This window comes from Homalodisca vitripennis, chromosome X, assembly GCF_021130785.1.
Source record: "Homalodisca vitripennis isolate AUS2020 chromosome X, UT_GWSS_2.1, whole genome shotgun sequence".
Classification (NCBI taxonomy): Eukaryota; Metazoa; Arthropoda; class Insecta; order Hemiptera; family Cicadellidae; genus Homalodisca; species Homalodisca vitripennis.
Window position 1 is genome coordinate 73,754,602 of NC_060215.1, and position 25,609 is coordinate 73,780,210.

A 25,609-nucleotide genomic window follows, 5' to 3' on the forward strand; every position below is an offset into this window, starting at 1 on the left:
TCTTCTTGAGTTCCGTTTCCAACATAACCTAGTCCATCACTCAGTTCACTGTTTAATCAATGCCTCGTACTCTTCACCTAAGTTTGAGTCCAACATCACTTTCGTGATCTGAATCAACGTTTCCACAATCTGAATCTGATTCAAACACATGTCTGATGATTTCATCGGAATTTAAATTAAAGTCTTTATCCATATTGCTGCACTTATCAAACTTTACACACAGCGATTAGCTCACACGCATAAACATCCACGATAATTGAAACAGAAAGTCTCCTATTTCAATCACAAGGATCAGATGTTTAAATAAAAACAGCTGGTATAGAGTCAAGTTGGCCGCCAATAGAACAGAGATTATATAAATAGGCAGAAAGTACCGCGCTTTTTCTACCTAGTTCAAGAGATTCCCTATAGGTCGCAGCACAATTTAGTGTAACTAGTATAATTTAAAACATCCAAAAAAATAGTTTCCATGGATACAAAGTGCAATGGCCATTCCCAGTGGCCATGCGAGCGTTCAGCGGATTATGTATTGGCCACTCACAGTGGCCGTACGAGCTAGGAAGAACAAGAACTGTAATATGAAAGCGGAGCCGGTATAAACAGTAGCGCGGCCATTTCCCAGTGGACATACGACTTGTAAGGATAATTTCTAAAAACTCTATTCGAGTGCAAAGGGTTAAAATATGTTTTGTGCACATGGTAAATAATGCATTTAAAAAGGTTTTAACAAATTTGTAAATATACTTTGTAATTCATATATTTACGTTTTGTATCAAGCTTTACTATATTTTGAAAAAGTACAACCTTATAAATAATAATTTTTCAAATTAATATGATTTTGGGGGGAAAATTATGGACTGCTCATTAATAGGTTAAAAATATGTCAAGTGTTATATATAAATTAGTGGCAGATTTGATATTTTTATATTATAACTATGTTTTAAAGAGTAAAATAAATTCTATTGTGATGTATTTATTTATCATATATAAAAGATTTATTGTATATTAAATCTGTTATTTTTGAGTTGATGAGATCAATAATTTCTCTTTTCATATTAAGAGAAGGTCGGTATTTGAAATGGTCATTTATACTATAAAATAACACAAGACAAATTAAAAAAATTGAAATGTATTGTTGTTTTTTATACTATCAGTTTCCTTTTTATGGATACAAAGGTATTATGATTGTGAGAGAATCACTAAAAGTGAAAAGATCTGATGGATAGAATTTTTAATTAGTTGGTCTAATTGTAGAAACATCCAATTGTAGATAGGTCCAATAATGTTCAAAAGATTAGTAGATTAAATTTCCTAAACAAAAATAGATGTTGACACAAATTGTGAGTTCTATTTCTTATTGTTTCAGGAGTCGCAAAAAAATGCAGGATCGACCAGATCTGCATTGGAACAAAATATAGTGCTACGTAAAGAAGAAAAAATTAAAGCAGATGAAGAAATTCAATCTCTAAAATATAAAGTTAAAGAACTAGATGAGCTTTACGAAAAAACCGAGAATGATCTAACGCATGCGTTGGAAAAAATAAGGAAAATGGATGTTATGTTAGAAGACTCCATCTTAAAATTAAAAGATACAGAACAAAAATATGTCCAAGAAAAAGAACTTAGACAATCGGAGGTACGTTTTACATTACAATAGAAAAATTAAGACAGGAAACTTGTTAATTATGAAAATTGAGAATGAAGTTAAGATAAGAAATGTCCCCAAGAGCTGTAAGTCATTAATTTGTAAGTTTAAAACATGCTATTGGAAATCTATGAATCACTTTAAGGGTACATAAATGTACAGAGCACACACAACATATACCCTATAAGGTGACATTTAACTGATTTAGGTTTATCCTGCTTTTAAGTGGTATTAGATAGATAGTCTGTTCAGATAATATAATGTCCAGTATTATAATGGGTACAAGTATACGTAAGATTGTATTAGTAATAGTTTTCTATTGTATCACTCTTTGAACCTTATTTAACCCTTTCGACTTGGATGTTGCCACTCCGACTGCATTGCTGATTTTTACTTCCAATAAAACGTTGCTACTACGGTGACATCTTACATCATCAGATATTTGACAATACAGCTTTATTACAGTATTCAGTTAATACTCTTAGCTTGTCAATCTAGTTATCGATATTATATTATAGTTTTTCAAAGCTGTTTTAATCTGTGATTCATAAAACAGGCAAAGAATATTATTTATTTCCTGCAGTGATGTTACATACAAATTTTTCTTTCTTTATTGTCATATTTCCGAATTACATGTATAGCAAAGAGACAAAACTGGTGACATTGTCAAGTTATCTTAACCTAAATCAATTAATTAAATTAGTCAAATTTTAAAATAGTACCATTATTTAACCCTAGAACTGGCAATCACCGCATATGCGGTCCATTTGCACTGTTTTGTTTTCATGACTCGTGAACGTGTAATTATTAACCAATCACGTTTTATCTCACACCCATGTAAAGAATAAGAATCTCTACATATTGATACCGGTTTTGTTGGTCTTTGGTATTATGTTGCATTCTCTTTGTACATTGCAAAATGTTATTCCGCCCCACACTGGTCTATCGGTAGACAGCTGACGACAACTGTAGCGCTTGTTACATAACGTTTGTTTCATCATATTTGATCAGTCGTTGCCACATAATTTGTATAGGTTATATTTGTTTTGTTTTATATTTCATTATTAAACTATTTAGTTAGATTCTGAATCATGACGATCAGATGAGTGCGGTCCGTGACGATCGCAGATTGACGTTAGATGAACTTTCTGCGATGTTTCCGCAAATCTCCAGATCCCTGATAACGAAACAATCATAGAAAGTCTCGGATATTGGAAATTGTCTGCGAGATGGGTCCCAAAACAGCTGACAGAACAGCACAAGTAGAATCGAGTGCAGAGCTACAAAGAGTTTTTGGAACGCTACGAACTTGAAGGCGATGATTTTCTCTACTTTATTGTTACTGGAGACGAAACTTTGGTTACCTACTACACTATGAGACTAAGAGGCAGTCTAAACAGTTTTCTCCTCATTATAAATTTCAACCGGAGCTCTTCCCTTCACAACGAGGTAGCGAATGACGGCACGACGAATTTCGCACTTGGCGGGAGATACGATCAAAATTTTTCGTGAGAGACGGTACTGCGTCAAGAATTTTCAACACACTAACCTGGAATTGGTCTCGTTTTGAAGGGGAGGAGTCGAGCTACGCGGCAGTGTTGCCAACATGTCCAAAAAGTATTCCCTACAGCTGTGAGAGTACCAGTACACTTTCTGGACCTCGTATTTTCTGCCTCGTAGAATAAAATACGGGTACAGACTTTTTTATAAACTGCTATAAATATAATTTTATGCATTTACAGTGCAACAAACTATATATTTCCGAAATAAGCATAAAATTTGGAGCAAAATGTATATCTCAGATTTCTCACTTGATACACAGGAAGTTTTTGTGTAAAAAAAGTAAAACAAAATTTTTGTGTTTTTTCTAATTTATCTAATTTATTTAGGCATATTTAGATTCTGTAGTCTTTTCTGAAAAAAAAATCATGTATAATATGTTACATTTGGAGTAAGTTACGAGGATCTTCCAGAAAGTAAAGAACGATTGCGCATCACGGGCGGCGCAGTTCCCCCACCACCGCGGTAGATAGCTTGTTCGTTAGCCACACCTTCTGCCTCAGTGTGAGCTGAGTAGCGGTACCGTGAGGTCACGTTTGCGTCTCCTGTGAAAGTTTAAAATGGCGGCGTTAATTGAAAATCCCGCCAAGTGTGAACTGCGTAGTGTGATACGGTTTCTGAATGCACAGAATGTTCGACCTATTGAAATTTATAGGCAAATTAAGGCAGTTTACGGTGACAATGCGATGAACGAGTCATCAGTGAGAAAATGGTGCATTCAATTTAAGGAAGGTCGAACTAATGTGCACGACGAGGAACGAAGTGGAAGGCCGTCACTCGTTACTGACGAGTTGGCAGCGAAAGTTGATGGAAAAATTCAACAAAACCGTCGTTTCACTTTGAGTGGTCTAGTGGAATCTTTTCCACAAATTTCAAGGTCGCTTTTGCACGAAATAGTGACTGAACGTCTTGGTTATCAGAAAATGTGTGCTCGTTGGGTGCCTAAGATTCTTACTGATGTCCACAAGACTAAACGGATGGGAGCAGCTCTTGAGTTTTTGACTCAGTATGACGAAGAAGGTGTTGCGTTTCTTGACCGCATCGTAACGGGTGACGAAACTTGGGTTTCCTATCGAACCCCGAAAACAAAGCTCCAGTCAATGGAATGGCATCACTCGAATTCACCAACAAAAAACAGGAAAGAAAAACCAAATTTGAACACCAGGAAATTGATGGCAACAGTTTTTTGGGACCGAAAAGGCCTAATCCATGTGGAGTTCATGCCGAGAGGCGAAACAATCAACTCAGAGGCCTACATCGAGACCTTGCATCGGCTTCGCCGCGCTATTCAGAACAAACGACGCGGAATGCTGTCGTCGAAAGTGGTGCTGATCCACGACAATGCTCGGCCTCATTGTAGTGCACGAACCAAAGCAGAACTCAATTCTTTCAAATGGCAAATCTTCGGACACCCTCCGTATAGTCCAGATCTGGCTCCGAGTGACTATCACTTGTTTCCAAAGTTGAAAGTGTTTTTAGGCGGAAAAAACTTTTTGGGTGACGAAGACCTCAAAGAAGGAGTAAAAACGTGGCTTCATTCCTTCGCGGCAGAACAGTATAACGTCGGTATAGAAAAACTGTGCCACGCTACAACAAGTGCCTTGACAGTTCCGGCGATTTTGTAGAAAAATAGAGTAAGTTTATAAGTATTTATAAATAAATTTTCATGCTCTTATCTTTTGTTTTTATTGACTTATAACAAAACGTTCTTTACTTTCTGGAAGACCCTCGTAATTGGTATAAATACTTGTCTGAAAGACCCATTACATATCAATCTAAAATACTGTGGCATTTCAGGAACAACCATTGCCAGTTCTAGGCTTAAAATATATATATATATATATATATATAAATAAATTTAGCTATGATTTCAAAATCCTTGGTAATACTATAAAATACTTTATCACACAAATAAGTCTTAACCGATTCCTTAACCCTATAAGTGGCAGGCCGTTTTTGGGTAAATTGCCGTGATCGTTAAACTTATTTTTAGAAAATATTATCTAAGTGATAACCTAGCAACATTATATATTTTTGTTTTCCTTATGAACTATAGAATAAGAATAAATATAATATTTGGTGCCTTACCATTATTTTCAGATTAATATCGTTGTAGATGTGTAAAAAAATTTTTTTAGAAAAAATAATTTTTAAGTTCTACTGTCCGTCACTTTGAAACTACTGGAGCTACAAAATAATGTCAAATTCACAGAATATACACAATTTTATTCTAAACAAATTACTTCTAATACATTTTTTTCTATTTACAAGAACAAAAAAGTTAGATGGGAAAAACTAAATCTATGTATAAACTGGTTTTTTTACTCCTGAGTCACTAGAAGGGGCTTGTCTTTTCTCCCAGTAGTGTAGGGCCTATAATATTATAATAGTGGCTTAGTTTGTCATAGCACAGTATATTTCGTAAATATAAAACAGGAATTGTCTTATCGCAAACCCCCCCCATCCTCAGACAGAGGTCAAAGTCGAGCGATCTAGTAGATAACGTGACTACAGATTCTTGCCGCCCGTTCAGCTTGTGCGCCGCATTCTTGTACTTTTCGTGCCGAAGTGTCTGTCGCTTTGTTGTACTTCCGTGTTTTACTGTGTGTGTAATAAATTGGTGATGGGTGACACTATGAGAATTTGGGATTTACCCAGGAGCGAAGAGGGGGCCATTCGTTTTTTACAAGATCATGACTAGTTGCCTACATCTAAAATATGCGTTGCGGTCGGCAGTTGCTGCTGAAGGCGGAAATCCACTAGACTCACTCATCCTTGATATTGCTGCTTTCTGGGCGTCACAGGAAACCCATTAACAATTAATAATCATTGTAAGTTTGTAATTGAAGCGTTGCTTTTTCGTTCTATAATGTTTTTTTTTCTATAAATTTATTTGTTTGTGTTCCTCATACTGGTGTAGTCGGTATAATTCCAAAGTACCCCAACATTTTCCATGACGAACGAATAACCTAAACATTTACCGGTAACACGAACAACGCGATAAACAATAATATACTGACAATAATAGTACGCAAAGTCGCCAAACAAAACAGTGACGAGACGAGTAGACAGCTGTTCTCTCGTCTGCCGCCAGGTCATATGAAAACCGTCGGAATCATTTAAGCCAGCAAACATTAGTAACATGAATACACACTATACTATATGATATGTATAGGAAATTTCATGGAGAATACGATAGTTCAAACTAGGCCTAAAAATAATAGACGGTTGCGGAGCAGCGGCCTTAAATGTGAAGCGACGGCTGTGACGGTGCTAGCCCCTTCGCGGCGGCGTGAATCATACGTCTCAGACGGCGCTTGCCACTTAGAGGGTTAAATGAATTTATATTACATATAGATTTATTGTATTCGGGTAGATTACTGTACAACTTATTCACAGAATAATGAGGTCTCTCTCCTCGCAATCCACATATTTAAGTTAATTGAGATCTCTCAGTAAACTTCAATCTGGATTTGGTATTAAAAATCAATTCTGTGTTCTGTGCAGTACTAGCGACCATGGTGGTTTTAGTACACAGAATCTAAGTAATGTGTTATGTAAAGTATGCAATTTAAAATATATAAGAAAGGAACAGTTGAAATTTGTAATTTCTGGAATAAGATCTTACATGATGCTGTCTGTCCAGAAAAACTTATGTCATACACTTTTTTGAAGGAAAAATCAAATCTGTTTTACTGGCATTACCCCACAACCATACTGCATTATTTAATGGAAAATACTGTAGTAAATCATTACACTTGGGTTGAAATAAGTTAAATTTCTCAAAAGTAACACCGGGAAACATGAAATTTTGGTAGAACACTGTATGATTAACTGACTAAAATTCAGCCCATATGTAAATCCAGCCCTGTGTGTAGGCCAAATATTTGTCCATTACATGTAAATGCTCTGTGTTGTAACCTGGTCATATATGTAGCACTAACAATGTAGAAATGATATTTTTAAAATTTGTGCCATACCTTTTATAAGATTTATTAAGTCACCCATGACTAGCTCAAGCATCTACTAACAGTTGAGTGAACTGTATAGTTATTTATTAGTGTACAAAGGTAAATAAATAATATATTTTTAAATTTCAGACGGCCAGCTGGAATGAGCTGCAAGGTGATTTATTAGTTGCAGTGAGAGTCGCAAATGAATTTAAAACTGATTGCCAAATTCAGCTTGGCATAACAGAAGACTACGTGAAAGATCTAGAACAACAGATTTGTCTGTTAAAGTCACAAATCGAAACTGGTAAGTTTTTTACTGCAACCTCTTTGCAAGTTGTAGTAGGAACATTAGCTGCCTTGTTTATTTATTTAATTTTAACTCCTACGAAACCAAACCTTTAATCCTTTTACCTTTTGTCCTACTCAATGAGATCAGTATACTTCTCGATCAGTAATGTTGTTGCTGCTACTTCATTGTTTCTATCACATTCCTATGTTGAGATTGGTCCTTCATTGCACTAACTCTTTTAAAGACAACATTATTACAAAGCACTAAGACCATAATAATGGTGCATGTGAGTTTAGTTGTGTTAAAATGAGTTTAATATAATTACGTATTAGCTTAAGTAGTTTTTTAAAGGTTTGAAACCTTATGGATAGATGACATTGTTTTTGTTCTATGTATACATTTTTTTGCTGTATGTTATGAAATTGTATACATATTTGATTTACAACTAACCAAAAATGGATAATGCTAGAAATTCAGTTATTCACTATTAAAGTTGTTAATTGCTACTTCACCATCAAGTTTGTAGCTATATGGGTGCTGCCTTTGAATTAAAATCATCATTTAGATCTTAGCTATATTCAAACAAAAATGATTATGTTGAGATAGAGGAGTTGATGTCTGCATATTAAAGTATTTGCTAAAAACCAAGTTTACTATTTCTTAAAGGTGTTGCTTTGTACATTTAAAGTTTAATGGAGTAGTATATCTCTTCATGAAAAAGTTCAGATAGCTTTTGTAGTTTATTAATACATCGATTTTTAACCATTTAATCAGTGTCCTTAAAAGGTTTGGGCAAAGCAATGAGTTGTCACTTACACCTTTCCCTTCTCCACATGCACATGAATGTCGCTCTTGGTTTTGACAATTTGGCAGTCAACTGGTTGACCGTGTCCTGTTGATGGATGATCCAGTATGATGTCACAAACTAGTTGTCAAGTTTTCATCAAGCATTTCATGAAGGGAAGGGATCTTGTGTATGTAATTATGAAACTTATGAAATCAAGAAATAGTTTGACATATCCTTAAATAAAGATCTGGTTAATCGTGCAGTTTAAACACAGCTCAGACAGCAGCTCGTGCAGTTTGTCACCAGTCTGCAGATGGCCAGCTGGCTGAATCCATCACGTATATAAGTTTTTGTTAAAGTGCATTGGTTGGATAACAGCTGGTGGAAATCCCATCAGTTTTCCGATCAAGTATTCATCTGAAAGGCTTCCCCACACAAGTAACATATGGACAATTCTAACAGTTGAAACCAAATAATCCAACGTGAATGAGAATCCTTACATCTTGCTGTTTCATAGTCCATGATTATAATCTAATGAACACATTGTGGCTCACAGCTCCTGTGTTTATTTAAGTTGTGTTGTCATGATTCTATTCTTGCATTATCTTAAAGGCAAACACAAAATATTTAAGAGCCAGTAGTTGATTACATTATTTGTGCTTGTATTGTGGGGGCATCTATGGAAGATTCTGCAATGTATTGGTGTTACTTATAGTGCAGATTGTGAATCAATCGCACTTCAGTAACTTTTATGCAGATAACTTTCTGATTCATTCTTCATATATTGGCCAGCAGTGTGATATATTAAAAGCCATGATACTTGTAATCAGTAGCCATTTTTATTCATTCTTACAATACAATTTATGCAATTAAAACATGTCAACAAGAGGTCAAATATAATTAAAACAATCAGTGCAAATTAATAATATAAAGTCAGTTAAATTTTTGTTGTAAAACATTTGTTAGTGAAATAAATGTCAAGTACATTTATTTAACCTGTATTTCAACCTCTTTTCGATAAAAAAGCTGTAGAAGTTGAAAATGGAACATCATTTGATTGGCAGTTGAAGCATATATTGACCTATTGTTAATCACTTGGGGAGTAATGGCATTCCGGAATGTCACATTATGTGTTTATAAGAGTAAAAGTCCTAATAGAAAAGAATCCCAGTGACATTTTGTATTTGGTTGTGTTCTGTCATCATTTATTCTGAAAGCAGAACATACAGTTGTGTTTTCTGTAATCAATAAAAAAATTTTGTTTATAACAATATTCTAGAACATATTTATTATTTTGCAGCGAATTAGAAAATAATGTTCTGCAACGATAATACTACTTGTAGCAAATATGTTGTTTATTCTGAAAGCAGAAACATACAGTTGTGTTTTCTGTAATCAATGTTCACATACAAATCATACGTTTTTTTCCACTAGAATGCACTCGGATGCTCTCAGTTATGTTTGGTACTGTATTTTTTTCGAAGTATTAGCTTGTATTTTTCAAATAATATCAGTTGGAATGTTATCAGCTGTTATTAATATGATCTTCACTTTCAGTTTTGGGACGATAACGTGTGTTCTTCAGAACTTGTTATTAGAAAGTTGCAGTGATGGAGAATATGGTAACAATGTTGATTTGTTTGATGATGAATTAGTTTGAGTTTATCCGTGAATATTAGTGTACAATCCTGAGCTGTGCGAAGCCTTCAACGAACAAGCTGAATCTTATTCTAGATTTATTTTATTATTTTAGCTCAATACTTAACCCTTTAAGGAGTATGTACATCATATGACGTCTTCTTTTGATAGTCTAAAATGAGTAATGGATGAAATAAAAAATATTACCATAAGGAGTAAAAATGAAAAAAACTTTAAAATCTCTTAAAAAAACATGTATTTACATTTGAAAGCTTAATAAAAAAGGACCACTTGTTGTAGAAGTCAATATTTCAGTAGTTTTTCTTAGTATGAAAGTCCTCAAAACAGGGATATATACAAAGAGCAACACCGCAGGTTGAGCACTCGCAAGAGGTGTCCCTCCGTGTCAAGAAGGTCTTCATCTGATTGCAAAACTTGATCTTCACTAACTGCAATTTGATCACTCACTGTAGTCGTAAATCAAATGTCTTATTTCTACACTATGACAGACTCGATAAATATTGTCTACCATTTGGACAACAGTAAGAAACTAGGTTGCTCAACAAATACAAGTCACTCTTACAAGATAAATATGGCCACAGTATGCAGTATACAAGGAATGGCTAGGGCTAGTATAATGTGGTGGCATATTCTAACAGCAAAGCGATGCGCGCACAACACGACCTTGAGTCAGTGGCTTCTACTGGGTGGCTGCTGCAATCTGGTGGTAAAATCAGATTAAAAGTGAATGCAAGCACAAACATGGAAGATAAGTATGTTGCTGATAGATGGAACCACTTTACAGACTAATCTACCTAAAGGTAATCAGTAATAGCAATGCATTTAAGATAATAGAGAGGCTAAACGTCATATGATGTCCATACTCTTTTAGGGCACTATAAGATATACGTCATATGACGTCCTTACTCATTATGTAGAGTTTACACGCACTCTTTAAAGGGTTAACTAAATAAATAAATGCATATTGTATTACATAAAATTATATAATGTGTTAAAATAGTGCATTTAAAATTACCGCAAGTAAACTGTGTATGCGCCGCGTCGGGGTGGCAGACTGCCTACTGCTGTAAACAACTCCGCCCGCTGGGTGTCACATTAAAGGTTTTTTGTTGCTCTCAATGGGTTAAATAAAAGTAAATTTTACTTAAAACTTATTTTAATTTATGTTAGCTTGAAGGCTTATTTTAATTTATGTTAGCTTGAAGGCTTATTTTAATTTATGTTAGCTTGAAGGCTTATTTTAGTTTATGTTAGCTTGAAGGCTTATTTAATGATTGTTTTCAGGTATGATTTGCTGTACTGAACTTTACAATTTAAATAATATTTTTTATGGGTTTTTATAGGGAAGGAACCAACTCAAGATAAACGGCCTACTGATGACAAGAAACCTAGTGCAAAAGAACTTGGATTGCACTTATCAAGAGAACTTCCAGTAAAGAAAACCTACTCCAGACCCTCTACTCAATGCGTTTCTGTGAAATCTCTGATTGAGAGCATTGAAAAAAATGCTTCTAAACAAACCAAACCTGGTATGATTAACAGTAGAAAAACCACTTGTTGAATTTTAAAATATTGTATTTTCCTCCTCATAGGCACAAAGGATGTTGTTATTTATAGAAAATTGTTCAGACTTGATGACCATATCCTGGTTTGTAGGCCCTGTTTCAATCAAAATGAGATCTCAAAAACTCAGATCATTGTGTGTTCACATATCAAATTTTATTGTAGTTTTGAATAAAAATATAACTGGAACATCAGATATTAGAACATAAATATTTAATATTCTTGTGATACCACAACAGGAAGCTAAATTGTTGAGAAAATGTCTATTAAATGTAGTGTAAGACAACAATACAAGAATCACTTAAGTGTAGCACTGTTAAAGGTACACATTGGGGTTTGCAAGTGAGGTTGTTTGTTAGATTAAGATTAGGAGTATCACAGGATTAGGTTATTCATCAATTACAATAAAAATATTTGACTGTTTTACTTAGTGTCATAAGTAATTAGTTCTTAATTTGAAAATGAACATATATAAAGTCTTTCTAAAAACTGACTTGTACATTGAAAATTGTATTAAATATCCATGTTGCACTTAAACTATTGGTATAAAATATTCACGGATAATAATGTACAGGTCCATTTAATAACAAGAGGTGATATGCTGGCTGCCAAAACGTACCAGCAAAAAACCTTACAAAATTGTTAATCAGGTAAAGACTGAAAATGTGCAATATGTAAGGAAACGTTACAAGGTACATTCAGTCTTGAAATAAACTATTTCATAAAAAACTTGCAATGTATGGCCATACATAAATTGTTTAAAATAAAATGGTAGCCTATGTTAATTTAAATTGCATATAACAATATAGAAGAACGTATATTCTAAACAAAGCTTCAAATTTCACTGCTTTACCATAAACCAAAAATAGGTTATTATGTATAACCAAACTCACATATTTACCAAGATCAATTACTGCCACAAGGCCTTTGGAGACTTAAATAAGTACTACCTCGTTGGATGAATAATTTAAACAGTCATGTCTTAGGCCTGCGATTACATAATGTAATTAATTATACATCTTCTCAGTTGTTCTTTAGGACAAGAAGCTTATAAATTGCACTTAGTCCTGTAAGAACCTTTGCGCTGTTTCCGGAGTGAGTGACAGGATATTCAGGATGGGTAAGGTTAGGGAGTAGCCTATCAAGATCCATGAGGAAGAATTAGGGCACTACATCTCAAAGTCATGTCTTCCCGGAAGAAGGGGAGGCCAGCTCTGAACAGTAGGCAGGGGGTGGCACACCCTTGTTGAGGCTAGCAAGAACCTCTGAGGTTAAGGAACAAACCCCACCAACTCCAACAGTCATCTTCCACAGTAGACTAGACATATCGAATTGTCCTTGCACCCCAGAATCTCGACATTTGCGGTTAGTAATGTGCCGCTGCTGGACATCCATAAGGTTGCCCAGATTGAAGTAACACATCGGTTTTTGCTGTGCCCAGTGGTGGGTTCAACTGGAAGGTATAAACCAGCCAGAAGTGATCCATACTGGGTTTCTTCTCAGTTAAAATTGTATATTAATTAAATACTGCTTCAAAGTAGAACAGAATTATACTTTACATTTTTACAGATTGAGCTTTGGTTATATAAATATTTATATGTTATTTCGTGGTGTTATCTTATTGAATACAGTTAAAAACTACTCTTACAGATCATACCTTGGCATTTTTTAAAAAGTAGACCTGTCTTGTATTTTGGACCCTGATGCATATTTTGTCTTTTGTATATATACTCTGAGAAACATACAAATGGTTCTAGTTGCCATACTCTTAATACATCTATTAACTCTCCCTGTTCTAAACTCTGATGTTTGAATCTGTTTTTGATCAATTTAAAATACAGTATCCTCAAGTGAAGTAAACTATTTTCTCCTGCTCTTGTATTTTCTTTTGTGGTCTGAATCCTAATAAAAACCATGGATAACCATGTTTAATACGTACTGAATAAAGATATAAAAAAATGAAACTTACATTTCTTTTAGCTTGTTTAGTTCTGCATTTAAAACTAGATTACTAAGTCCTCAGGTATCAATTTTATTCAGACAATAGGTTGCAAGACTGGAGGTTATTTTGGTTCTCTTTTCTTTTGGTTGAGAACAAATAAAATTTAAAATATAATTTTGAATGTATAGTTAAGATTAAAAACAACACTTAAATGTTAACAAATAAACTTGAAATTTATTTGTTGTCATAGCATGGATTGAATCACAAAGTGGTTCTACACTGACAAGTCCTCAACGGGAAACAGCACCTGCACCTCTCCGTGATTTGCAAGTCACTTCAAATAAACAAAAAATTTCTGACAGTATAGTAGAACCAGGTAATTATTATTACTAATATTACTTATTAAAAAAGCTGTTGATCCTGGATTATAAAATCTATATTTGCTTCTTTTTAAGTGTTTTACTGCATAATTTAAAAGTGTATGCTTTAGTTGATTTGGTAGGTTAACATTTGTGCCACCACAAGTGCTGTGATCCAATGCTGACAACCTAATTTAAAAGAAGCAGTTTATTTTGCTTTTGTTTGTTTGAATTATGGTTGGCTATTTTATTATGAGATATAGCATTAAGTTTACAAATAAAATTTCCAAGGACTTAGTATAGATAATAATTAATTGTTCAAAAAACACCTTAAACTATTTTTGCCTAATAAAGTTTAATATTCATTTGAAGAATTTATGGAAATATAAAACTATTTTAAAGAAAATTTGACTGCTGCCATTCTTTATTTGTATGATTTTAAATGTAATTGTACAAATTATATGAATAAAGTTGTTTTGAATTTGAATTAGCCTTAATATTTTGTGTGTTGTGATACTCAGTAATTACATTAAAGTATAATTCCATTCCGGATCTATACACTTAGTATAGATTTATTTAAAACTTTCGATATGCGTATAATTTACTTATTGAGTTATTATTTTTATTAGCATTTTTAAATATCACATATCAATAATGAACTTGATGATCATCATTTTGTTTTACGGGTCAATCATTATTAATGGAAATCTCTAGCATAATTTAATTTTAAAATCTTTTTAGGAGGAAATACATAAAATGAAAGTGAGTTTTAATTCCAACTATTTATTTTATTTAAATCTCTCTGCATTTCTATTTTAGGTGTTGTAGCAAAAATATTCACAACAATTATGTGCAATTTTTAAGAGGGGCTATGGCATCTTATCTCTTCACACCAGCAAAGCTTAACAAGTCATTTGCTGTCACAAAGTTAACTGCTGGTCCTGTGATTAGGTGATAAGGTCATATAGATAGTATCTACTTTGTTTATAAAATACGTTGACAATCTTCTGCATCACCTCATGTATGATGCTTCTGGATTTAGGGACTTTTTCTGATTTTATTTGTTAGATCAAAATATACTTTTTAGAAAGAACTTGTGTTATTTGGTATGGATTGCGTTCTGAGAGTTTTCTTTCTTTATATCCTTTTTGTTATTATGTCTTGTTTAACATTGACAAATATTTACAGAAGACAAGGAAAAGAGTTTTAAACGAAAAATTTGATCCACTTGATAGTTTAACTGCGAAGAAGAGGGGATCGAAGCGAAATGCTCTTCTAAAATGGTGTCAAGTTAAGACTGAAAATTATGCAAACATCGATATAACCAACTTTAGCAGCTCCTGGTCTGATGGGCTGGCCCTGTGTGCTCTATTGCACACATATCTCCCAGATAAGGTCCCCTATGACTCATTGTCGCCTTCTGAACATGAACACAATTTTCAAGTTGCTTTTTCCACGGCCGAATCCGTTGGAATCCCTACGATACTTGTAAGTACCAATGTATTGTGTCATTAAAGGAAGCCATACTTATTACATAGCATTATTACTATGGTTAGATTAGTTTACTATTTATATTATAGATGATTTATATTATCTATCAGTGTTTTATATAATACTCTGCACTGGTTTGAATTATGTCTGGCTGGCAGTACATTGTTCAAGGTAAAGCCATGCGTTAACAATTGGCGAAGTGAAATGAAACTTAGAATCTAGTCCTTTGACTTAGCAATAACTATTTTAGGTGAATAAACATGAGCTAGTACTACGTAGAAGTAACTTCCAGTCTAGAATAAAAGTAGAATCTACTGGGTACAACTATTAGAGTAGAAGAAGTTACATCTTAATGTCTAGATGCAACCAACTTTGACTTGAATCAGATATCAGACCTACCTATTACATAAAACTGAACCAAAATAAAGGTTTTATTTGCCACTGCAAATTATTATTTATAGAACAAAATTTCTTTTTCCCTACACTATGGTGTATTCAATAGTTTTTATATATGCTTTTAGTGTAACAAAGGTTTTTTTACAGGTTGAGAAAAAAATATTCATTCCCAACCTAGTCTGAAAAATATTTCTGATCTTTGATCAAATATTGATAGTTTAATATCAATTTGTATTAAATTAACAGTTAACCTCAAGTATTACAATTTAAAGTTTTCCATTATTTCCACAAAATTGTAAAAACACTCTAAACAAGTAACTTTTCTGGTTTTTAGTGTTACAAGTATAAATTTTGTCATCCTATCCCAAAAATTCGAAATATATCATCATTGTTGTGTTGTAAAACTTTTCTGCAGGAGGGTATAATGTTATTGTATTTTGTGATGTGATTAAAAGGTAACTTGCCTTAACAATACTTAAGGTTTTTTATTTAATTTATGTTCGTGTATGTGAATGGATCTTATTTAAACTCTATTTTAATACCATTAACGACTCTGCAGAGGAGGATAGTGTTTCAACATTTAAACGCGTATTGGGCATAAAAAACAAGGATGGTAAAGTTACCCTTTTATCTCATTATTTTAACAACCCAGAGGCTAATAAAGATGGAAAATTGTATTTTTTAAAGATTTTTGTTTCTTGAAAATAATTATCACCATTTTGATTCTGAACATAATTAATATTAAAAAGTTTTTGATCATAGTTACAAAATTAGAAACAATAATCACCTAACCATTCACATACTGTAAACACATCGGTTCCCAAATTATTTCATAAAAATGCTGTCTGATATTTGTTACATATTTAATGCTGTGGTATAAAGAAATTTCACAGTTTGCATGAACCTTGACTTGCAGAAAACAAACCAATAAAGTAAAAAATTGTGAAAAAGACTTGGCTTTATTTTTCCAAGGAAATATCCAGTATTTAAAAAAACATTGAAGTATTTAAATTACCTGTCTTTCAAGAAAAATGTATTGTTACTCTTTTATAACCAGCTGAGTTTAATTAAACAGATTATTGGTATTCATAAAATAAATGTTTGAACACGAACCACTTGCATGAATATAGCCATATTGATAACAGACAATCGTCAAGGTCAATTAAGTGTGATCGACCAAAGTCTTATAAATGACAAGATAGAAGAATTAGTAACCTGTTTTATTCATATCAAAATTAAGTAGTGTCTTGTCAGTCCAGAGAAATATAAGCTACAGCTAGCGGGTAGTTTCTACATTTTATTCATATCAAACCTACTTATAACTTAAAAATTGTTCAGCATTAGCAACAACCACTTTTTATGTTATCACATCTGCCAATGTCACTGCATGTTCATGCTCTGAAGTCTTTCTAGTTTGAAATAATGTTATGTTGCACTCTTTTTAATTTGGAGACATCTCACTGATATGTGCTTTGATTTTAATAGAGTAATACTAAACATAATAAGGTGGCAATCACAAGGTCACTTCTAATCAAGAAAAGTTACTGCATATAATAGTAATCATGTGTATTCGCTGTTTCCATTTCTGGGCCATTCCTGTGATCCGAACTTTCAGAATGTTTTTTAAGTTCAAAAATAATATCTAATAAAGCTACATCACACTGTGTAAGGGTGGCCTGTTTAATAAGAGAGTATCTCATCTCTAAATAAAGTTAGAATTATTGGTGCAATTAAGTGAATTGAAATCAGCATTTCTGTTTTAGTTAGCTTTACTCAGTTTGTTTGATGGATAGTTTTGTCTAATAAACTGGAGTTTAGAACTGAAAGTGATTGACTCAAAGGTCACAAATAATTCTTTTATCAAGCATTCAATTAAAAATATTTTTTTTCTCCATATTTAAAGGTTCAGCTTTGGTCATATAAATATTTATCTGTCCATGGTGTTGTCGTAATGAATACAGTTAAAACTGACTCTTACATTACTGACTCTCTGATACATTTTTTAGTTCTCACTATTCTAAATTCTAATGAGAATCTTTACTAACTCGGTGGACGTCTCTTTCCTTCTGCATTGAATCAATAAAGATTTCGGTTACCCAAATTTAATCCCTACTTGCTAAAAGAGATACAAAAATAAAATAAAAATTCATTATTCCTTAAACACACACTCAATTAACCCTTAAAGCGCCGTAAGCGCATATGCGCGCGAGGATCGACTTTGCTCTGAACGCCGTAAGCGCGTAGACGCGCAATATACTTGTTTTTACTATTTTGCACTGTTAGTTCAGAGTTTGTCCGCTAGACTGTGAGGGGTGTATGTTACAGTAGTGTAGCGGGGCTGTGCCACATCACGTGACAATCTTTGTGTTTAACGATCGATACTGAACCGGTTTTTGTTGAACAGCTGGCAATTTGGTAGTATTGCTCAACGCCGCAAGCGCATTTATGCGTACGTCACTGCCTCGCCGCGCGCGCCGGGCAGCTCTTGTGTTCTTCTTCATATCCTGTTGAAGCAGTGCGAATAGTTGATCGGTAAACTACTGTGTGGTTTTATGTGTTATATGATCATCTTTTTATGAAAGTTATATATTTATAAACTTTTGAAATAAACAGTTTCTTGAATGGCGATAAAAGTCTTTTTTCCTCATAGAAATATTTTTACTCCTTATATTTATAATTATGTATTTTAGCTCTTGTTCCGAAATTCTACATTTATGTTTATTTTTTTTATTTAGGCTTGTTTTTACTCCAATAAGTGTTACAATATTTTATTTACTTCTATAAACATCTAAAAACCATTTTGTAATTATTATAAAAATAACACCCGTTAGAGGACTAATAATTTGGAAAATATTTGGTTTTCAAATTTTTGGCATGTAAATTTAATTTTTTATTATAACTTTGTATTAAATATGTAATATACTTATTTTCTAGTTCTATTCTAGTACATATAAGCACGCAATGTCATCATTGATATACATAATAATAAAAGGAAACAGTAAGCATTGGGTAAAATTTATAAAGGAGCTGGAACGCTACGTATTAAATCATGTGTATTTTGAGCAATAAATATAATAAAAGATATTTTTTTGCAGTTTCTGTTTTATTTTGTTACCTAAAAAAAGAAATTAAAATTAGCGTTGAGAAAATCTAATTTTAATTTTTTATAATAAATGAGCGCTAATCCAGAGTTTAGCTGAAACTGTTTGGCGCTTTAAGGGTTAAAACAGGTAACGTGTTCAATGAATATATTATTTTATACATATAAGCTGTTTACAATTCCTGAATCTACCTAGATGTGTTATAAATCACAACGCGTAAGTAAAGTATCTAAAATATTAAAACAAAAACTAGCGAATCTTTCACATTCAATAATACATTTGTGTGAAGTTTTTCCTTGTAATAAAGCATTCTTTGGATAAGTTAAAATAAGATTAGGTAAGAGAAGTAAAGTTTACTATTCTGCTACGTGTAAACCAGTAAAACATTTAATCTATCAATTTATTTATTCGTTCCATGTACATATTACATTAGAATATGTCAAATGAATTTCTTAATAAACTAAAATTTCATGCAAAATGTAAAGTGTACATAAGAAACCTTTCTTGTCATGTCTTGCCAGATAATACATCAAATGTTTATTTATTAAATTGGGTTTCATATCAATGTTTAAATAATAAAAGTCTACACACCCAGTCACTATAAAATGATGTATCTGTTGGGATAGTTAGGCTACATGTGTTAATATATCACATGTTTGAATCTATATTGAGTTTGTTTGCAAATTTACTTATTCTGATATTTTATCATTGCTGTCATGGTTGCCCATGAGACCGATGTAAAAATATTTGTGAACGCTCAGCCAAATCTCATGGAGTGACATGTAACATCATCTAACTCAGTGTTCCGCAATGAATGGAGCTTTATACATAGTTGTAAGTCTATAGGTCAGCTTGTTTTCAATATATTGTGCAGATAGATGTACAGACAGAAATTTAATATTTCCAGCCCATGAGTGCTAGGCTTTGCTAAAGCTCAGCCAATTAAATTATATGTCAGATTTTATTATTTATATGGCCTCAACAAAATCAGAAGAAAAAGAAACATCTTCAACTTGTTTTAAAAGTGAACAATATAATTAAATTCTCATCGTATTAAAGTCCATACAATAGAGAATTGAAGAGTTTTATAATCATTTTTAAATACTATCCACAATGCATTAAATAGTTTGGATTTGTCATTGGCACTTTCTGTAGGAAAGGTTTGATATTACTTTCGTTATTGTAATTTGTAGTGCTCTAATTATCAAGAATATCACTGTATACTTAATATTATTTAAAATCTGCATTTTGAAGTATCTTTCAACTAAAACCTTCAATTTTCTTATCTGATTTAACTCTGTGCTGCACAAAAGTAATATTTCAATGGACTGAAACAATAAAGAGTCACTACTTGCAAAACATTAAATGTGAATAAATATTTCAACTGTCTTGACATTTTGAGACATCTACATCCTTTAGAATGGGACATTTAAAAATTAGTAGGATAATTTCTATGATCATTTAAAAACATAAATAATTCTATATGTTATTTTTATGCATAATTTAAGTTAATTAAAAACATTTCATTCAAATACTCATTTGGTGCAGTCATTTTACATAATGGTAGGATAAAAATTAATATGTACAAACTTTTCTACTACAATAATAGTAGGATTTATATTTAAAATACTACATTATTATCTTGTGTAAATACTGTAGAAGTACTTTTAAAAATTCTATTATGTGTTGTTGTTTTTTTTTTTCAGGACATCCATGATATGGCTCATAATGAAAGACCTGACTGGCAAAAGGTTATCGCTTATGTAAAGGAAATATATAAGCATTTTGAAAGTTAAAATTTAAATCATATGAAATACTGTTATGCCACAAAAAAATATATTAGAAGCATAATATTTTAACAAGTTAAAGTTGTTGATACCTTATATGTTCGTTTTATAAATATGTGTTTTTAAAGTTCAAAGAAGTTTATTTTTGTTTTACTTAATGAGTATAAAACACAAACATTTTAACTAGTGTTTTATATAGAAATATTTATGTAGTAAACTGTAACTACTGTATTAGATTAAGGTCTGACCATTATATTTTTAGCTTGAAGAATTTGTTTGCTCAATACATACAATTGTTTGAATTAAAGAGCTGTATTAATAATAATACAAATATTTTTGTAATTTTATGGTAGTATTAAAAAAATTAAATAAGCTGGTATTAATAGAAGTTGACTTGAACTAAGAAACGTCTTTAAAACTTGATAATTTTTTCAGTTCAAACAAATTGTTCACTCATATTACTCTATTTTAAGAAATGTAACAATTCAGTATCAATAGCAAACACCTTGAAAATGCTAACTGACCAATAGATCACTTGTGGTCAAGCTATTGAAGAGGTTAATCTAATACTTATATTATGTTTTTGTATTGAGCTACATATACCAGTTTAGTTTTTATACATATTCATTGAAAAGTGTTTATGTGGTATTACTAGATAAGTTAGATTGAAATTCATTGTTTTTTAAAACAGGTTTATTCTGTAAAATAAAGTAATGGTAGTAAGAGGTTTTCATGTTATAAAGCAGTTTCAAATTGAATTTTATGATGCCACATTTAGTGACTTACTAAAAAGCTAAGTAATAACATTTGTCAGTGGGAGTGAGGAAGAACTCCACTAGTAATAATTGGCAACAAATCACCTCATGTCCTGAGTTAGTTAATATAAAATTAAGGCCAAAACATTTATTAAAATTATGGCTAAAACATTTATTTAGAATGATATACACCCCTGACTTGGCGATGTTACTGTTCTGACATGGTGAGATTTACTGTATGTTCCTTGCAGCATCAGTTATATTTTACATTGGAAGTTTAATTCTAAAATACGAGCTTCTCATTGGGAATGAGTAGTTATGTAAAATGAAATGATCTCTACTACTCAGATACTCTGCAATACTCAGTTGGCATTTTCATGGTCAGTTTTCTATTGTTGAGTTATTATTCACTTGTTGAGGTCCAATAGTACAGTGTATAGCTATGTATTTAGACAGATACTAAAATCTTGTAATATTTTGTATGTACATTATTGTAAAATGTATGAAAATTATAAATATGCAGTTGCCTTTTTAAGTAATTTTAAAGGTTGGCCCAGAACTCTTAAGAAACAGAAGGTTAAAAAAAAAATCAAAGCATTTTTAAAGAAAAATTAATTTTGTTCAGTACATTTTCTGAGTGCACCATTATTGTTCCAGATGAATCATAAACCAAAAAATTCAACACAAAATAACTGCGTATAAGTACATACTAGAAAATATCAGTTAGTTAACAAACATAAGAAATAGCTTTGTTTTTTTGTAATTGGCATTGAAAATTACCTTTTCTGTTTAGCTATTGTGTCAATTGTTCTATATTTTCATTAAAATATTTTAGAATGTTAGCCTTTTTTAATGGGCCAACCCAAAGTTAGCCATTTGAGATAAGTTGTTACTCTAGTATTTGTGGACTCATGACTGGAATTTCATAGTTTTTAACAGATAACCTGATAAGACTGCGTAATTTTAAGACTGTCTAGCTGTCTTTTCTTATTCCAGTATTCAAGCATACAAGTAAAGCTGATGCTGCATAATTTTATATTTCAAGTTGTAAAGCCTTAAAATTTTTACATTCACTTTTAAAATTAAGTTCAGCAGTAATAATGTATTCCTAAACAATATCTCATTTTTTAACTTAGTTATTAAAATTTAAAGCTCATTTTTTATTGCATGTTAGATTTTTCAAACATAAGCATTCCAATTTCAGAATTACTTTGATACATATAGTTGCTTTCTCATGGGAGTGTTATAAACAACAATTTTAATAGGCCGATTCCAAAAAACATTTTATTCTCATTCCAAAAATGTTCACTTGATTCATAGTTTGATTTTAATTATTTTACAGGTAATTTGCAACAGGTGCATATTCAATAAATGCAGTACATAAATTCTAATCTTAAAGTTTTTTCTACATTTCAAATGATAAATTTGATTGCTATCTATTCTCTATTAATTAATGTCAATTTCACATATGTTATTTTAATACATAAAAATACCCAAAATGATATAACACCCACATCGAAATAAGTTAATGATTAGGCAAGAAAATAACATCATACTTCTGTATTTGTACTCAATTCTAATTTCAATTTACTTATCAGTGTTAAATGAAACCATGAGAGCTATCAATTAATCCCTGGGTTTATTGACTGTGATGATTGTAAGTGAGTGATTCACAACTGATACGTCTCGTAGTGTACCCAGTTTGTTGCCAAAGCTTATGAAAATCTATTTTGATAATACATTATTACTTAGATCTGTGATACCTCCATATTAATATGACACAAAAATTAGAGATTAGAATTGAGTTACAAGAACCGAAGTGTAAAGTTTCAATTCCAAACCTTTCTGGAATCAAAATAAAATGTCTTTTCCTAGACAAATAATTAATTATTAAAAAAATGAAATACAATGGAATATTATTAAATTTTTGTCAGAGTAAAGTTCGTAATGCCCAAGATTTGAAAAGATGCATGGATTTATTTGGAATCTCTTTAGTTCTGATTTTGCTTATAATACTTTGCTGTGCAATGATGAAACAGTATGTTATACAATTTATCTGATAAATTATTAATTAATATACATGGTAAGTGTCCTTTTTTTAATCGTTCATTCCCGTTGCGTATCTTAATAAGACTGATATATGTAATTTTATATATGTGTGTGTTTTATGTATAAATACATAAGTAAAGTGTTTGGCCTATTTTTGGTATATTGAAGGTTTTGTAATTTGTATAGATCATGACAAACTGTTAGTTTTTGCATTTATATATGTCAAAGAATAACAATTAAGTACTGATATTTTAAGCCAAAGCAATGAAATTATGTAAGCTATTTTCAGAGTTACTTTTAGTGAAAACAGTAAGACCATTAAACTTTTATGAGATTGTACAAATTTCAAACATTGTTACTAAAAAGTTATTGTAATGTTTAATATTTATTGTAGAGTTGTTATGTTTAAATTCATTATGGTGCAATTTGTTATGTATTATTTGAAGTCTCTGTGCTCATTTTAACAAGTTTTCCAACATTCTGTTTTCTCTGAAGCTCTGAGCATGGGTCGTGATTGTAAAAATACATAACCAACTCAAGAAATTTACTGTAGAAGGAGGATGCTGAACTTCTTAAGAAATTGCTTATATTAGTGACCATCATAACTCAAATTTAGAAGTGATAATAGGATTGTGTAAAACATTTCCCATTGCTGGATACAGCTTCAATATACACAATGCTTGGCTGGAGGAGTTGTAGTAGGCAAGTTTTCTAAATCTCATCTATTTAGTGAATGTTCAATTTTCACATTTAAGGTATTATAAGGTATGGCAATTCTTCTAATATGGCAATTATGTGCCCTTTTTCTTGTGTGCAGCTTTTTTCAAGTAATATAACTATGGTATACACTAGTGTTGTGAAAACATTTTTCTGGAAGCCAACCTGTATTATCAGATTTATCATTTAGCAATACCTCTCCTTCAAAGCTAAAACATTTCAAGATGGATACAAAGGTCAAGTTAGCTAACTCTTTCCAAACGTCCATGCTTGCTGTCATATGATCATTAGAGTTATGATACTAAACAAGAAGTTCATTGTTGAAGCACTGATGAAAGATTTAATTAATTTTAAAGTTCCAAAATTAAACCATACCAATGAAAAATACTAAGTGCCTTTTGCAGTTTGATGTATATGTTCAATCATCAGCAGAGTAAAGAAAGTTATTATTTAGCACATAGTCCTCGGCCACCAACATCCCAAGTGTAACATTGTGCTGCTTTGGTCTGATATTTACAGAAGTCCTCTACAGACATACTAGTCAATTGTGGAGCTTTGAAATGTGCAACAAAATTTAAAGTCTTCCCAGGGTTATAAGTGAACTGTGTAATGTTTTCAAGTTCAAAAGTTTATGCTAGTGTAATGACAAAACTTCAGCTTAAAAAGTCCATTTAGGCAAATGTCTCAACCTGGCTGTGCCGATCCTCTGGTAGATTGTCAAATTCATTTGTCATTTTGAAGTCCCACAATTGTTACAATATTCAAGATACCAACTAAGACACATAGAGGATTACTGTCATCATCTTTCTAAAGTGGAGTGTATTATCACCATTGACCGGTCTGCAGATGTCAAATAGAAACATTCTTTACTTTCCACATGACCTTCACAGTTTAAATAGTACTACCACTCTGAAAATAGTAGTATAAAAACTTGTAAGATTAAGCTTTATTACAGTTTATTAAGTGTTATAGGTCTGAAAAATGTTTTATTCTATATACTGTTACTAGACAAATACCTTTAGTTTTCTACAACAGTAATTTCTTAAAAATAATGTTTTATAATAAAAGGTAATGTACAATTAAGGCATAAATGTAAAAGGATAAAAACTAATATGACTGATTTACTCTGTTTGTTTTGTGATATATCTGTGTGTATATGGTTACAAAATTTATAATAAGTTAAAAATTGAGTTTATTCAGCAGGTTTTAAAGCAGGTATTAATTTGAGAATGCCTAATATCTCAGTAAAAAACGTCAGTGTTCAAGAAATTATCTGGACAATGAAACAAATTTTGCCTCAATGGTGCAAAGAGCAATTGTAAGATAGTTAAGGATTTAACAGATTAAACTGAGAAAAGAATTCACGTAAGAATTTTATTCCTGTATAATGTAGAGGTAATATCATATTTTACATATCTTAATATTCCTAATTATTACCTTCAAAATGTGTCAAATAGATGTCCATATCAAGTGAAAAGTTCAGAAAATTTAAATATAAATGTTTGTCCTATAAAATAACCAACTTATAGGACAATTTGGGGTTCTGAATGTTTCAT

At 31.8% G+C, this 25,609-nt stretch overlaps 1 protein-coding gene across 2 annotated transcripts in view; it reads left to right on the forward strand.

Moving 5' to 3' along the window:
* Positions 1–15,118, forward strand: part of LOC124369212 (cytospin-A) — a 50,500-nt gene extending 35,382 nt beyond the window's left edge. The window contains exons 8-12 of one of the 2 annotated variants that reach the window (XM_046827052.1): positions 1,367–1,636; positions 7,306–7,462; positions 11,237–11,422; positions 13,649–13,774; positions 14,946–15,118. In XM_046827052.1, coding sequence (XP_046683008.1) covers positions 1,367–1,636; positions 7,306–7,462; positions 11,237–11,422; positions 13,649–13,774; positions 14,946–14,980 — 774 coding nt within the window. In that variant the 3' untranslated portion in view covers positions 14,981–15,118. The remainder of the gene's footprint in view (positions 1–1,366; positions 1,637–7,305; positions 7,463–11,236; positions 11,423–13,648; positions 13,775–14,945) is intronic. The other variant, XM_046827053.1, reaches the window with a different exon arrangement.
* Positions 15,119–25,609: the final 10,491 nt, after the last annotated feature.